Below are 16,167 nucleotides of genomic sequence, written 5' to 3' on the forward strand. Positions count from 1 at the left end.
AGAGAGAGAGAAGGGGGGTGGGGGAGAGGGAAGCACAATGCAAATTCCACCTAGAATTTTAAAATAATAATAATGTAATGGTAGTGGTAATAATATTAATAAAGTAATAATAATAGGAATGATAGTCATAGGAATAATAATGACAACAATAGTAACAAGGCCAATAACAGCAACTGTAGTAGTAGTTGTCGAGCAGGAACACAGGGGCAGCAGGTGAGCCCTAACTATAAGCTTTATCAAAGGGGGAAAGTCTTAAGGCTACTCTTAAATGTGGAGATGGTGTCTGCCTCCCGATCTCAAACTGGGACCTGATTCCACAGGAGAGGAGAATGATAGCTGAAGGCTCTGACTTCCATTCTACTTTTGGAGACTCTAGAAACCACAAGTAACCCTGCATTCTGGGAGCGCAGTGTTCTAGTCGGGTAATAAGGTATTATGAGCTCTTTAAGATACAATGGTGCCTGACTATTAAGAGCTTTGTAGATGAGAAGTATTTTAAATTCTATTCTGGATTTTACAGGGAGCCAGTGCAGAGAAGCTAATATTGGAGAAATAGATCAGCCTGATAATAAGGAATTGCAATAGTCCAACCTAGAAGTAACAAATGCATGGACTAGTTTTTTGGCATCATTTTGTGACAGGATGTGTCTGATTTTTGCAATGTTACGTAGGGGAAAGAAGGCAGTCCTTGAAGTTTGTTTCATGTGGCGGTTCAAGGATAAATCCTGATCAAAGATAACTCCGAGGTTCCATATGGTGGTGCTGGAGGCCACAGTAATGCCATCTAGAGTAACTATATCTTTAGATAATGTTTCTCGGAGGTGGTTGGGTTACAATAACTTGTGTTTTGTCAGAGTTTTGTCAAAATTGCAGGTCATCCAGGTTTTTATGTCCTTAAGGCATGCTTGAAGTTTAGCTAACTGGTTAGTTTCATCTGGCCTGATCCATAGATATAACTGGGTATCATCTGCATAACAATGAAAGTTTATGGAGTGTTTCCTAATAATATTGCCTAAAGGAAGCATATATAAGGTGGATAGTGGTTGTGAACAACATTGTTATTACATAATGTTAGTAGATAATGGAAGGAAGCCTCAAGTTCCAGTTTACATGCAAAAATTGCGCACACTAATATATTTGCTGTCAAAACTTTCACCAGACTAACTTGCAAACTTGCTCCCTTCTTCTTTCTTTTTATATAGCGCCAATTCATAACAGAAGTTATCTCACTGTACTTTTCCTATAGAGCAGGTCTAGACCGTACTCTTTATAATATTCTTTACAGAGCCCCAACAAATCCCACCATGAGCAAGCATTTGGCGACAGTGGGAAGAAAAAACTTCCTTTAAGAGGCAGAAACCTTGGACAGAACCAGACTCAATGGTGGGTGGCCATCTCTGTACTGACAAGTCCGCTCTGCGCTGGAGGTTTCAGGTTTCTTTGCCATTAGCATTGGGATTGGCTTTCGAATGCGTGATGTCCCAAATCTAGCTTGCCCGGAGTATGTTTGAATCTCAGATTTTAGGGAAGGGTAGAAACATCACCCCCTTCAGTAGAGAAATATGAAAACACCTGTCTAGCGACAAACTTTGCACATATACAAGTCATTAAAGTCAAGGTCTGATATTTTGGGGGACTTAAACATAAGAAACACACAATCTAATTTTTTAATGGAGGGGTACTTTAAATTCCTTGGCCCCTTCCCCATAGTGTGAGTTTGTTTACTTTTGTTCGTAGAATGCTATAAAATGCTCAAGAATATCTTCCATAAGAGATTAACCAACCAGATGGCATATAGAGTTTAATTTCTATCAGTAGCTTTAAAGCCAAAATCTGCTAAAACTTTTACTCAACTTTGTAACCACTGACTGTGTATTTTATTGGTTTTGCTTTGTATACAAAAATCCTTGCTTTTAATTTGTTATTAACATACACTTGCTACTGACATGGTGTGTGTGTGTGTGTGTGTGATGTACTGTATAACTTTGTATTATGTGTCTTGTCTGACTACTTTCTTTAGTGGTTAGTGGATTTGTTGGGTCTCTGTAATTAATTATAAAGAGTATGGACGTATGGATGTGACCTGCTGACAGACTGCAGATGAAAATGAGCTTTTAAGCTACCTCTAGTACAATACATCAAATAATAACATTTATGTTTGATATTGTACATAGTCCCTCACAAATAAAATAAAACAAATAAATACATTACCACTGCAGATTATGTTGACTCAATCCCACATACACCATCCTGAAACTATATATTTGTGAGCTGTTTTTAAAGGTATATATCTTCAGTAGGAACCATTGGGCTTGGAGCCACAGACAGAGTAGAGAAGTAAGAAAATTTTGAGACTGACTAACCCGTTGTTGGTTTTGGACTTTTCATGGAATTTGTGACAATAACAAAAATATACAATAACACCAAAGTTATCCTTTAAAATATTTTTAAACATTGCATTTGTACAACTGAAGAAACTGTTCTTGTGGTGTGAGGTTTTAGTCCTGATGGACCGCAACAGGGGAGTGTTTGAAACAGTTTGTGTCAGGGGTGAGAGGGGTCAGCCACAATCTTTCTTGCTTGCCTCAGGGTCCTGGAGGTGTAAAGGACCTGGAGGGATGGCAGATTGCAGCCAATCACCTTCTCGGCAGAGTGAATGATACGCTGCAGATGGTGATGGAGGAGGTGAGGATGGACTCAATGATGGCGGTGTAGAAGTGCACAATCATTGTCTGTGGAAGGTTGAATTTCTTCAGCTGCTGCAGGAAAGACATCCATTCTCTGCTGCATTTTTTTGTTGAGAGAGCTTTTTTTCAGCTCCCACTTGAGGTCCTGGGTGATGATGGTGCCCAGGAAGCGGAAGGACTCCACAGTGTCACCAGGGGAGTCACACAGGGTGATGGGGGTGGATGGGGCTGGGTTCTTTCTGTAATCCACTACCATCTCCACTGTCTTTAGAGTGTTGAGCTCCAAGTTGTTCTGCCTGCCCCAGGTCACCAGATGATCAATCTCCCTCCTGTAGGCGGACTCATCCCCACCAAAGACGAGCCCAGTGAAGGTGGTGTCATCCGCAAACTTCAGGAGCTTGACGGACTGATGGCTGGAGGTGCAGCTGTTGGTATACAGGGAGAAGAGTTGAAGGGAAAGAACACAGCCTTGGGGAGATCCGGTGCTGATGATCCAGGAGTCAGAGACATGTTTCCCCAGCCTCACGTGCTGCCTCCTGTCAGACAGGAAGTATGTGATCCATCTGCAGGTGGAGTCGGGTACGCTCAGCTGGTAGAGCTTGTCCTGAAGCAGAGCCGGGATGATAGTATTGAAGGCAGAGCTGAAGTCCACAAACAGGATCCTGGCATTGGTTCCTGAGGAGTGCAGGTGCTGAAGGATGAAGTGGAGGGCCATGTTTACTGTATTGTCTACAGACCTGTTGATTCTGTAGGTGAACTGCAGGGGGTCCAGGAGTGGGTCTGTGATTGATTTAAGGTTGGACAGCACAAGGTGCTCAAAAGACTTCAATACCACAGAGATCAGGGCAATGTGTCTATAGCCATTAAGTCCTGTGGTCTTTTCAGTTTTTTGGAGATGGCGATGAAGGACTGGAAAAATGTTGTCTCAGTATGGATTGTGAACCCCCAGGCCAGCTGGGGCCTTTCTGTGTGGAGTTTGTATATTCTCCTCTGCATGGGTTTTCTCCGGGTAGTCTGGCTTCCTCCCACAGTCCAAAAACATGCATATTAGGTTTATTGGTGACTCTAAATTGGTGTGACTGTGAGAATGAATGGTTGTTTGTCTCTATGTGTCAGCCCTGTAATTGACTGCCGACCTGTCCGGGGCTAGTGGATGGGCCATAAAGTCAGAAATTTCCCCAAGACAAACAAGAAAATAAACAAGGCCCAGATACAGAAGCAGACCTCTGCTTCCTGTTGCAAAAGTCTTCCACTGTCCTCTGGATGACCCATCAGAAAGTAGGGTCATGACCTGCCTTGTGCGTATGTGTGTGTGTGTGAGTGAGGGGTTGGGGGTGTTGGGAATTTGGTAGGGCAGATTTGGTTATTAGCACTATCAAATATATTTTAATATTAATACAATTATTAATATTACTAAAATTATTAATAAGGATTAATAATTACGGGGAAACACCCTGGGACCAGGGACCAATAACCAAAAATGGGAGAACAGTCTCAAAAGTGTGTGTCCACTTAGAAATGCCAATATTTAAAATACTATTTTACATTAATAAGATGGACAGTAAAGGGTGAATCGTAACACTGACTGTCACAACCAGCAACACAAATAACCACAGGCAACTGCTCTTTAAAGGTTTAGCACCGATAAAGAATCAGTAAACTTCAGCCAATAAACCATTTTTTTCTACTCTAAGCACAATAAAAGCATACAACAATCAGCAAGCATGTGATGCAGGTGTGTGAATGTATTTGTGCATTGTTGGGACCACTGGCACTCCACCATTTCATTCTTTTATGGGGCTTGAACTTAACTGTTATTAGGCGACCGCATGCTCTTTTGTATTGTACACAAAGGAGAGATATTGAACTCAGGATTCCACAATCCTGAGAGCCATTGAACTCAGCATTCCAGCTACCATTAGTCAGTCTGACCAGTGACCTGTGATGTCACCAGGTCAATAAAAGGGGTCAGCGGCCACTGTTCTCTCTTTTTTCTTGCTGCAACACGAGGGCCTGCCTTTGCCTTAAGATTTCTGGTTAGCTCACGCTAACAGAACTCTTCTACAGCAGCAGACAGTGGCTGCTGTCTCCCTCTCCCTGTTGCCTGCTGACAGCAGACACAAAGCAGAACTGAATCTCTAATACAGCAGCAACGCAAGGGCCTATGTAAGATTCCTGCAACAATAGTTAGCGCCGACAGCTGCCACAGTCTGCCAGCTAACTTTAAGAACTGACTTTGAGAAGAACAACAGATGGAGCGACTGGGTCCTCCATCTGCACAGGACTGCACAGGAAGGACTTTCCTTCACTCTGATCCAACATCCCTGCTAATCCAACGGGACCGCCAGATAATCTCAGCACCCTTCAAAGCAACTTCTTCGTTTAACATTAACATAGCATAGCAGAGTACACAGCTACTCAGGAATGTGTTACTTATGTGAATGTACATGTATTGATTTATTTTCTCTGAGTTTTATTGTTGTGATGTGCTTTCTCCTGTGATTTGGTAGCCACATTTTAAGTTGATGTTAGTTAATGTTTTTCTTTACACAGACAGAGTCTTTGCATGCTAACTAACTCTCTTTTAACATTGCACCATTTATCCTACACAGTTCACACGTACACTTCAATTTGGCCCTTTAACAGAGCCAGACTCTTTAACATACATGGCCCTGCCGGCATTTTGAATTAACTTTCTTTTATCCATTTTGGATCACACACACACACACACCTGAATACACACATGCACACACATACCCTTTTGTTCTGTAGTTTAATGCATTTAGAGTTATTCATATTGTTTGTTTTTGCTTTGTTAATCTTTTAATAAATGCTTGTGTATAATTATGCTAGCCTCTTTAATGTTGCACAAGAAGGAATAATTTGCCAACCTCTTCTATGTTGAACTCCAAATCCTTCAACCTACTAGCTATTAGTGGTAATTTTGGTTATAGTTATTTAATATTAATCAGAGTTCCAAATTGATAGTTTAGTATACAGCGTATCCAGAAAGTATTCACAGAGCTTCACTAATAATGACATAATGACAACGTGAAAGAAGTATTCACAGCCTTTGCCATGACACTCAAAATTGAGCTCAGGTGCATCCTGTTTCCACTGATCATCCTTGAGATGTTTCTACAACTTGACAAATTGAGTCGATTGGACATGATTTGGAAAGGCACACACCGGTCTATATAAGGTCCCACAGTTAACAGTGCATGTCAGAGAACAAACCAAGCCATCAAGTCGATGGAATCGTCTGTAGACCTCCGAGACAGGATTGTATCGAGGCACAGATCTGGGGAAGGGTACAGAAAAATGCCTGCAGCATTGAAGGTCCCAATGAGCACAGTGGCCTCCATCATCCGTAAATGGAAGAAGTTTGGAACCACCAGGACTCTTCCTAGAGCTGGCCGCCCGGCCAAACTGAGCGATCAGAGGAGAAGGGCCTTAGTCAGGGAGGTGACCAAGAACCCAATGGTCACTCTGACAGAGCTCCAGCGTTTGTCTGTGGAGAGAGGAGAGCCTTCCGGAAGAACAACCATCTCTACAGCACTCCACCAATCAGGCCTGTATGGTGGAGTGGCCAGATGGAAGCCACTCCTCAGTAAAGGGCACATGACAGCCCGCCTGGAGTTTGCCAAAAGGTACCTGAAGGACTCTCAGACCATGAGAAACTAAATCTCTGGTCTGCTGAAACAAAGATTGAACTCTTTGGCCTGAATGGCAAGCTTCATGTCTGGAGGAAACCAGGCACCGCTCATCACCTGGCCAATACCATCCCTACAGTGAAGCATGGTGGTGGCAGCATCATGCTGTGGGGATGTTTTTCGGCGGCAGGAACTGGGAGACTAGTCAGGATTGAGGGAAAGATGAATGCAGCAATGTACAGAGACATCTTTGATGTAAATCTGCTCCAGAGCGCTCTGGACCTCAGACTGGGGCAAAGGTTCATCTTCCAACAGGACAACGACCCTAAACACACAGCCAAGATAACAAAGGAGTGACTACGGGACAACTCTGTGAATGTCCTTGAGTGGCCCAGCCAGAGCCCAGACTTGAACCCGATTGAACATCTATGGAGAGATCTGAAAATGGCTGTGCACCGACGCTCCCCGTCCAAATTGATGGAACTTGAGAGGTCCTGCAAAAAAGAATGGGAGAAACTGCCCAAAAATAGGTGTGCCAAGCTTGTAGCATCATACTTAAAAAGATTTGTGGCTGTAATTGGTGCCAAAGGTGCTTCGACAAAGTATTGAGCAAAGGCTGTGAATACTTATGTACATGTGATTTTCACATTGTCATTATGGGGTTAGTTTGTAGAATTTTAAGGAAAATAATGAATTGAATCTGTTTTGTGAAAAATGTGGAAAAAGTGAAGCGCTGTGAATACTTTTTGGATGCACTGTATTATATGAGACTCAATCAATTGATTGGCTATCATTTCTCTTCTTTAAGAAGAGTGGTGCCCCCGAGGACTTTATTAATTAAAGTATTATTTATGATTATCTTTGATCATTCACACGATGATCCAAAATGGCGGGCAGGCCACCGGAACTTAAACAAAGGGAGTAATGGAGTAACCAAAATGGAGGACGTACTTTACTCGTCCTTAAGATGGCGTGGAGCGTAACTGAGTTACCACGCTATCTGGGTTGTTTTGGATGTATATGTGTGTGGATGGGCATAAGGCGTGTAGGCGTGTGTGTGGGTTAATAAAAGGAGAGAGAGAGAAAAAGGCACACAAAACAAGGTACATAAGTTCCTAAATGCCGCAGCAAGACACAGTCATTGCCCCTTTATCACACAGGAACCCGGCAGCGAACTTGTACATGGTAGCCGTGTTACTGGACTTGTCAGATAAAACACAGTTATTGGCCTCACATGCGGTGACCGAAACTACAAGTAAAGGCCCAGTGGTGTGGTACCAATACAAACAATGAACTTGCGTTCATATTAAATCAGATCAAACAGAATCTAACTTACAAATTAATTTTAAAATTTTAAACTGTATCCCAAATTATCACACATGCTGTCCCAAATTATTATGGATGTCCTGAAAGAATAGTTTTGTTAATACAGAAAATGGTGATCCATACTAAGTGCGACATAATGTTAATTTCTTTACATAAAGAACAGTTCTTGTTGACAGGGTTTATTGCTCTTTGTCGCATCAGCCTGACAACATCAAGTTCCACACTTTCTTTATTCCTTTAGTCTTACAGTTTACAAGCCCTGGTGTTCACTTGATGAGGTCCAGAGCGTGGTCTGTTGAGGGGTTGAGTTTCAGTTTACCAAGTCAGTGAGGGTCATAAACTAATAAACAGGCTTAGCTTCACTTTCAACTGCAGCTCCACATTCCTTTATGAGTCTTGCATCATAGTGTGAATTCTATCTCAACAGGACATCGGATTAGTTTGACTTCAAGCAGGCCTGTTGTAAATCGAGAGAGTCATTCAACCTTCCATTAGTGACCTCTGGAGGTCCTGTGAAAACAAGGTGTTTCAGGGAGTTTCTCTGAGTCTTTCCATGGCTCATTTCATAACACAGAGGCCATGTGGAGAAAATGTTAATTATTTTTATCAATAAAGATACAAAACCATTTGTTTGCTGTATTTATTTCTTCTTCTTTCGACTGCTCCCCATAGGGATTGCCACAGCGGATCATCTCTTTCCATCTTGCTGGCCAACTGGGCCCCATCCAACCCGGCATGGAGATATTTAGTTAGTTTAGTTTAGTTTATTGTCATTCCTCTCCTTACAGGTTATGCAAAAAGCAAGAACAAAATATAGTGCTCCCGGGGCCATAGTGCAATACATAAAAACGGGGAGAAAAACTGAACAATAAAAACAAGCATAGGACAATATGAGCAGAAAACTACACTTAAGGTTAAATTTCAATAAAATAAAATAATAATTTATTACAGTGACGTTAGAAGGCAGTGCTATGCATTTTTCTTTCTCTCTCTCTCTCTCTCTCTCTCTCTCTCTCTCTCTCTCTTTCTCTCTCTCTCAGATTGTTTCACCCGCTGCAGCCTTACATTAATTTGGCGGCATTCAGTTGAAACTTGTGCCGTGTTGAAAGTGATACAGAAATGTTACACGTCCGACCTAGTAAGATTGCTGTTGTGACTTTTACGTAACAGTTACTCGGGCACTTACTCAGACACGATCAGATTCAGATTAACCCAAAAGGGTGCATATCTGAAAGGGATGTTTGCAGCTTTTCTGCTGAAGTTAGACTGATATGACCACACTGTGGCTGGTTTCTGGCCTGCCTGAGAGAAGGTCTCACATACTGTAAGACCAGTAAAATTACATTTGCAGGCAGTGGTACTAAACGCAGTTTTAATGCTAAAATAAAGCTTTACATCGATTCTCCATTTGTAAGTGCCTATTCATATTGGAGTTGACTGAGTGTATTCTTGTCTGGTTGGAAATTGTCCAAAAAGGCAGTTGGCATTTTCAAGGAAGGTTAGCATCATGTAATTCAGCTCAGAATTTTGAGAATTACATAAACATTCAGATTTTCACCTCTAAAGTGCTTGATTTTCCACTTAAATTTCTCCTTACTATTCTTTAGTTATTTGTTTTTAAATAAAGCATCACATATACATAGGAATATTCAAACCTAATATGCCATATTCTACATGTCTTGTGCATCATTTTGTACACATTTTCACAAAACTTTATTGCACTTCTTTCAAGTGTGTAGTGATGGATTCCAGCACAGGTTAAAGTATAATTATTTTTTCCCAGGAAATTACAGTATAGGAAACTATGGGACGATTTGTTGTCATGGGACACAATGATTTATTGTGCGGAAAATATTGTATGGATGCTGAAGTAGCTTTAGGTTATGTAGCAGCTCTTTAAGGTAGCGTGACAAAGGAACACAAAGGGTAAAGACAATTAGATGAGGTAATGTTGCCTTACGCTCATGTGCAGTACACTGTATGAGTGTGTCTCAGCTGCATTCCAAAGCCTTGACCGTCTCTCACAGCCAGGGGGAGAGAGAGAGAGGAGGGAGTATAGGACAGTGGGAGGGCAAAGCTTATTTGCATGAGAAGAGCTCCTTAGGCCAATGGCCAGACTGGATAGAGGGAATATCAGGATCCAACAGGAAGTGACGTGTCGGGTTACACACTCCTCCCTCTTTTCCTCAGGCAAGCAAGAGAGAGGGAGATCAAGGGAGAAAGAGGTAGGGGTAGAAGTAAATGGGCCAAGGAGCGATCTCATTCTTGCTGTGTGAGATCACGGAGCAGCAGAATCTGATGGGATCTGCTTGACTACTGAAAACAAGAAAGAAGGAGAGACAGAGTAGAAAAAGGAGGGAGGAAAGAAGGACATAGGAGGGGAGGAAGGAAGGAGGACGGAGGAGGAGACCTGGAGGAGTTTTGGGATCTTTTGGGATCTACTCTTCACAGGGGCTGAGCTACAGCCCTGCCCCGGAGTTACAACAGTCGCCTCACTGCAGCAGGGACAAAATGAACTATCTGGTGAGTGTGTGCGTGTGTGAGAGAGAGATTTCAGTGTGTGCATGCAGAATCAAGGGAGACTTGAAAATATGAAGGGGGAGGAGAGGGAAACTGGAGTTCTTCACATTTTCTCAGCAGATTCCTACCTTTTGTTGGCTCTCAGCAGGGAGTGTGTGTGTGAGTGTGTGGTAAAGGGTTTAAAGTCAGTACACACACAGGTCAAGGAGACTTCACTAACCTGTAAAGGAATGTTCAGGCACAAAAAGGACAAAGTTGCTCTTACTGTTATTGTTTTGTTTTGTTGATACAAAACAAAACAATAACAGTAAGACACTAAAAGACTTGACCTTTTTGACAAAACTAGAAACTATATGCTGTAATTTCTGGGTTTCATGTCTAAATACTTGACAAGAATTCAGTAAAAGTCTGTCACTTGATGCCTATAAACCCCTTTGAGAGAGTTCCTTACTGAATCCTAAAGATACACTTCACATGTTTTCTTTTAAACTTTCTTCCTTGAATGCATCACTGCACAGAATCAGAACCCACAGCAGAAGGCCATCGTCCGGTTTATGGCTCCGGAAAGAAAGAAAGAAAAGAGAGAGAGAAAGAGAGAGGGAGAGCCAAGGTCTGTCTTTCTGCTGACTCAGAGGAAAGTCGAGAGAAATGAAGGTTTTATGGCTAGAGGACAGAGGGAGGCGATCAGTCGGCTGAAAGAGAAAAATGCTTCAGTAAAACAAGCGCAGAGAGAGGAGAGCAGAAGAGAGGCAGGACAAGACGATATATGCAAGTATTGAATATATATATATATATATATATATATATATATATATATATATATATATATATATATATATATATATATATATATATATATATATATAATAGTTTGGTGAGGAGGGAAAGAAAAGAAGTTAGACTGAACAGAAGGAGGAGAGGAGGAAAGATAGAAAGAAAAAGCAACTGGCAGCAACAAGGACTGTCGTAAGTGGCCTGCTATTGTTTGAAAGGCTTCTGTGTCAGTGATGGCTCACATCTCATGTCATACCACTGTGTGTGTGTGTGTGTATGTGCGTGTGTGTCTATTTGGAGTAACTACACAGTCAGGAATGTGGCATACAGTGAAATACTATGAAGCAGATCACAGTGTGTGTAACTAGTAATTACACACCAGTAATTAGTGTGTAATTAATATAAAATAACATTCCACTGTTGTGCAACTCAGAGGCAGCCATGTCAAAGCTTTCCCATTGACTGTACAACGCTGCCATGTTGTGTCGGCTTATTCTCTGTGTTTATTCAGATATAATGTCATTTTTTCACTTTTATTGGAAAATAAATCGCTTAAATGAGGAAATAAATAAAATTGGTAAATTCTATAGTTATATATGTAGCCTCAACAGTGCTATTCATATATACGAAAACAAACAAATGAATAAACAAAAATAATAATACAAGACACATACAAAAGATGGAAGACCCAGTTATTATGAAATAAAAAATTAAGAAACACATCGATTTTTACGCAAATCCAAAAAAGGTCCCATGGAGACATCCTATCAACCCTTTGATCTATAGACTCATATAATGCCATAGAATAATTCTGGAAAGTGTAATTGTACTCTTTATAACTGACAATGCACACTTTGATATATTTTTTGAGATCTGTCCCCACGTAAAGATAAGGAATTGCTGAACCAAACCATCCACCCAGGACTTCCTAAACCTGAACCCAGTAGTTTGCCTAAGATACATTCCCATACACAATAAGGTTCTGACTTTGTTTTTGTTTTCATGTCTGTGTATGTATGTTGAATATCAGCATTGGATGTGTCCTTGTCTGGTTAGACTGGAAGAAGTAAGAACCAGAATGTCTCATTTGGGCCCATAACTTCTTTCGATCTTTATTGATTACATTAAATATCTCCTGCTACAACTATTACGCTAGCTTTAGTAGACAACCAGTGACACATAATCTATCTCAGAAGTGGAGGAGTTAACAGGGCTAGAAAACAGTGCTGGTTTTAGATAGATGAAGAGGATTCCCATCATACCATGGAGGAGTGTGTGTGATTGTGTGTGTGTTAGAGAGAGAGAATATCAGGTTCAGTCATTTATTCAAAGAATCAAGTTTCCTTGACTCTAACTTGGTCTTGGCTAATAAAAACACATTGCTAATCTTGCCTGTTGACCTATCATTATTTAAGAAAGGAGCTATCTTGCTAGATTGACAGAAGGATTAGACTGATATTAATATATTATCTACAAAGTACATGCATATTTTCTACAAAAAACTTGAAAAAATCATCAAAAATGAAAAGACCAAAACCAACAATGTGTTAGTCCATCTCTAAATACTTTCAGACCTCCCTACCCTGAGTGTGGCTCTCAGTCCCAAGCCAAATATATAACAAATATATGTTTTCATTTAAAAAAAAAGGCTCAGTAATTTCCTAAAACAGCTGGACTCTGTAGTTTTTAGCAAACTTTCTCAAACAGGAGGAAATAGTGCATTTTTGGGGGACTATTTTCAGCTGTGGATTGATCCACATTTGGTGTTCTAGTGAGTATTTGGGGCAGCAGGACAGTGTATGTAGGACTGAAAGAAACAAACATTAAGGGGGGGGGGATTTAGTGGATTTGCCCCCTTCCTGATTTCTTACTTTTATTGCATGTTTGTCACACTTAAATGTTTCAGATCATCAAACAAATTTAAATATTAGTCAAAGATAACACAAGTAAACACAAAATGCAGTTTTTAAATGAAGGTGTGAAAAAGTGATTGCCCCACCTGTTAAAACATAACTGTGGTTTATCACACCTGAGTTCAATTTCTCTAGCCATATCCAGGCCTGATTACTGCCACACTTGTTCTCAATCAAGAAATCACTTAAATAGCACCTGCCTGACAAAGTGAAGTAGACCAAAAGATCTTCAAAAGCTAGACATCATGCCGAGATCCAAAGAAATTCAGGAACAAATGAGAAAGAAAGTAATTGAGATCTATCATTCTGGAAAGGGTTATAAAGCCATTTCTAAAGCTTTGGGACTCCAAGACTTTTGGGGAAATACTCTGTGGACTGACGAGACAAAAGTTGAACTTTTTGTAAGGTGTGTGTCCCATTACATCTGGCGTAAAAGTAATGTAATCATACCAACAGTAAAATGTGGTGGTGGTAGTGTGATGGTCTGGGGCTGTTTTGCTGCTTCAGGACCTGGAAGACTTGCTGTGATAAATGGAACCACGAATTCTGCTGTCTACATAAAACTCCAGCCATCTGTTCGTGACCTCAAGCTGAAGCGAACTTATATTCTGCAGCAGGACAATAATCCAAAACACACCAGCAAGTCCACCTCTGAATGGATGAAGAAGAACAAAATGAAGACTTTGGAGTGGCATAGTCAAAGTCCTGACCTGAATCCTATTGAGATGCTGTGGCATGACCTTTAAAAAAGTATTTCATGCCCGAAAACCCTCCAATGTGGCTGAATTACAACAATTCTGCAAAGATGAGTGGGCCAAAATTCCTCCACAGCGCTGTAAAAGACTCATTGCAAGTTATCGCAAACGCTTGATTGCAGTTATTAGGTTTAGGGGGCAATCATCATTTCACACAGGGCCATGTAGGTTTGGATTTTGTTTTCCCTTAATAATAACAACCTTCATTTAAAAACTGCATTTTGTGTTTACTTGTGTTATCATTGACTAATATTTAAATTTGTTTGATGATCTGAAACATTTAAGTGTGACAAACATGCAAAAAAAATAAGAAATCAGAAAGGGGGCAAACACTTTTTCACACCATTCTATGTGGAGACTTAAAGCTCAGATTCAGCATAGTACAGGAAGGGATGCCACATTTTCTCAAATTTGTCAGTAGAACCACAAAGTATAAGTCTCTCTAGTTTTTAGTGCTGTATGACATCTCTTAATCATAAAGTATAACTGGGAGGCTGTGGATTTTTTCAGTTTAGGAGAATTAGCCTGCGTACTAGTAACATTATAAAGGTTGCATGCAATCGTGTAATTAGCTCCTCTAAGAGGACTATCCTCTCCTGGGACACCGAACATGGCAATCAAAGGATCAAGTTGCCCAAAAACATCTGATAGAGTTTGGAAAATAGATATCCAGTAGTTAGATAATTTAGGACAGAGCCACAACATGTGTACCAGAGTAACAGGAAGCTACCTATATCTGTCACAAATAGAGTACATTAGGATGTATTTTGGCAAGTTTTACTTTGGAATAATGAAGACGATGTAGTACCTTGAACTGTATTAGCCCATGCCTAATGCATATTTATGCTGTATGCACATTCACCAAGGCGTCTTCCCACTGGTCCTCTGTTATGTACAAACCCAAATCATTTTCCCAAGTAGATTTCAGAATAACTGGAGAAGTGTTCTGCAAACTAAATAAATAATCATATACAAAGGATATTGCTGCTTTAGCTGAGGGATCGAAGGAGAACAAAGATTCCATGGATGTATTGTCGGGCAGTCTAGGAAAGGAAGACCCTCACTGTAAGGGGAAGTATGTTGATCTGAAGAAATTGGTCTGGACCAAACCCAAATTTTTCACCAAACCCAAACGTCTCGAGAACAGAGAAAAGAAAGTCCCACTCGACCCGGGCCAAAAGCCTTTTCGGTGTCTAGTAAGAGAAAGACTTCTGGATGCTTAGAGAACAGGTTAAAGGAATACATGATATTGTACAGTCTTCAAAGATTGGAAAATAAAAAAAAAAAAATTATAAAGCCTGTTTTATCTGGTGAAATGATAGTAAGAACTTTTTAAAGACGGGAAACAAGTATTTTAGCTAACAATTCAGTCTTTAACATTTAAAAGACTAGGTCTATAAGAACCTGGGTTGAGTGGGTCCTTGTCCCAGAGGCCTGATTAAAGGTAGGGGGAAGGGTCTTGGACTCATAGGTTTCATTAATGGCATTGAGCAATAAAGGTAAGAGTAACTTGTCTCTTACCTTGTCTCTTACCTTGTCTCTTACCTTGTAGAACTCCAAGGTGAAACCATCAGGTCCTGGTGCTTTTGAACTCTGCATACTCTTTATAGCCTGATTTAATTCTTCTAGAGATATGGGCTCATCAAGACAGGTTTTATCCTGTACAGGAATATTCAGTTTATTAAGGAAATCATTAATTACCACAGGATCCCCCTCTGACTCTGAAGAATAAAGGTGAGAATAAAATTATTTGAATTCATTATTAATCTCTTCTTGATCAGTTGTTTTTTGACCAGATAATGTGCGTATTTCAGTAATCAACTTAGATGCTGCTGATTGCCGAATTTGAAGGCCAAAATGTTTTCTGCTCTTTCTCCTTATTCATAAGATTTATGTCAAGCTTGCAATAACAATTTTGCAGTTTCTACTGTGGCGAATAGGTCAAATTTAGCTTGGAGGGATATCCTTTTATTAGGGGAGGGATTCACAGAATATATTAATGGCGTATGTCTAGAATCTAGTCTGTGATTTCAGAGAGAATTTTAATTTGTATTCGATTAGATGATGCATTATAAAATATAATTTGGCCATGGATATAAGCTTTTAAAGCCTCCCAAAGGGTGCTTTTGGATACGTTTTTGTTGAAATAGCCGATATGAAATTAGTAAATGATTTATCTGAAGGTAATAGACTGTTTAAACGCCATGTTGTAGACATATTTTTGTTTTGGAAGGCTAGTTGCAGTGAGTGTGGGGAGTGATCCGAGAGGGCAATTGTCTCATAATCACAATGTTTAACTACAGAGAGGAATTTATTATCAATGAAAAAATAATCAATGCGTGAGTATGAGTGATCACCGGGGAAAAAAATGTATATGAGTGGGTGACTGGATTTTTGAATCGCCATGGGTCCGCCATCCTATAAGTCTTAAGAAAACATTCTGTTTAGCTGACTTAGTGGCTGAACTGTCTCAATTTTGGATTGAGAACGCAACTAAAATCCCCTCTCAAAATCTAACATACTGCATACTGCACTAAAC

The 16,167-nt window shown here is 40.4% G+C and overlaps 1 protein-coding gene across 5 annotated transcripts in view; it reads left to right on the forward strand.

Annotated features, from left to right (window-relative positions):
* Nucleotides 1-16,167, forward strand: part of bcar1 (BCAR1 scaffold protein, Cas family member) — a 141,288-nt gene that overhangs the window by 61,489 nt on the left and 63,632 nt on the right. Inside the window, exon 1 of one of the 5 annotated variants that reach the window (XM_044192503.1) lies at nucleotides 9,833-10,189. The exons of 2 other annotated variants lie outside the window; for them this stretch is intronic. In XM_044192503.1, the coding sequence (XP_044048438.1) occupies nucleotides 10,178-10,189 (12 nt within the window). In that variant the 5' untranslated portion in view covers nucleotides 9,833-10,177. Of the gene's footprint in view, nucleotides 1-9,832; nucleotides 10,190-16,167 lie in introns of those variants that run through there. 2 more of the 5 variants (XM_044192504.1, XM_044192501.1) reach the window with 2 other exon arrangements.

This window comes from Siniperca chuatsi, linkage group LG4, assembly GCF_020085105.1.
Source record: "Siniperca chuatsi isolate FFG_IHB_CAS linkage group LG4, ASM2008510v1, whole genome shotgun sequence".
In the NCBI taxonomy this organism is placed as follows: Eukaryota; Metazoa; Chordata; class Actinopteri; order Centrarchiformes; family Sinipercidae; genus Siniperca; species Siniperca chuatsi.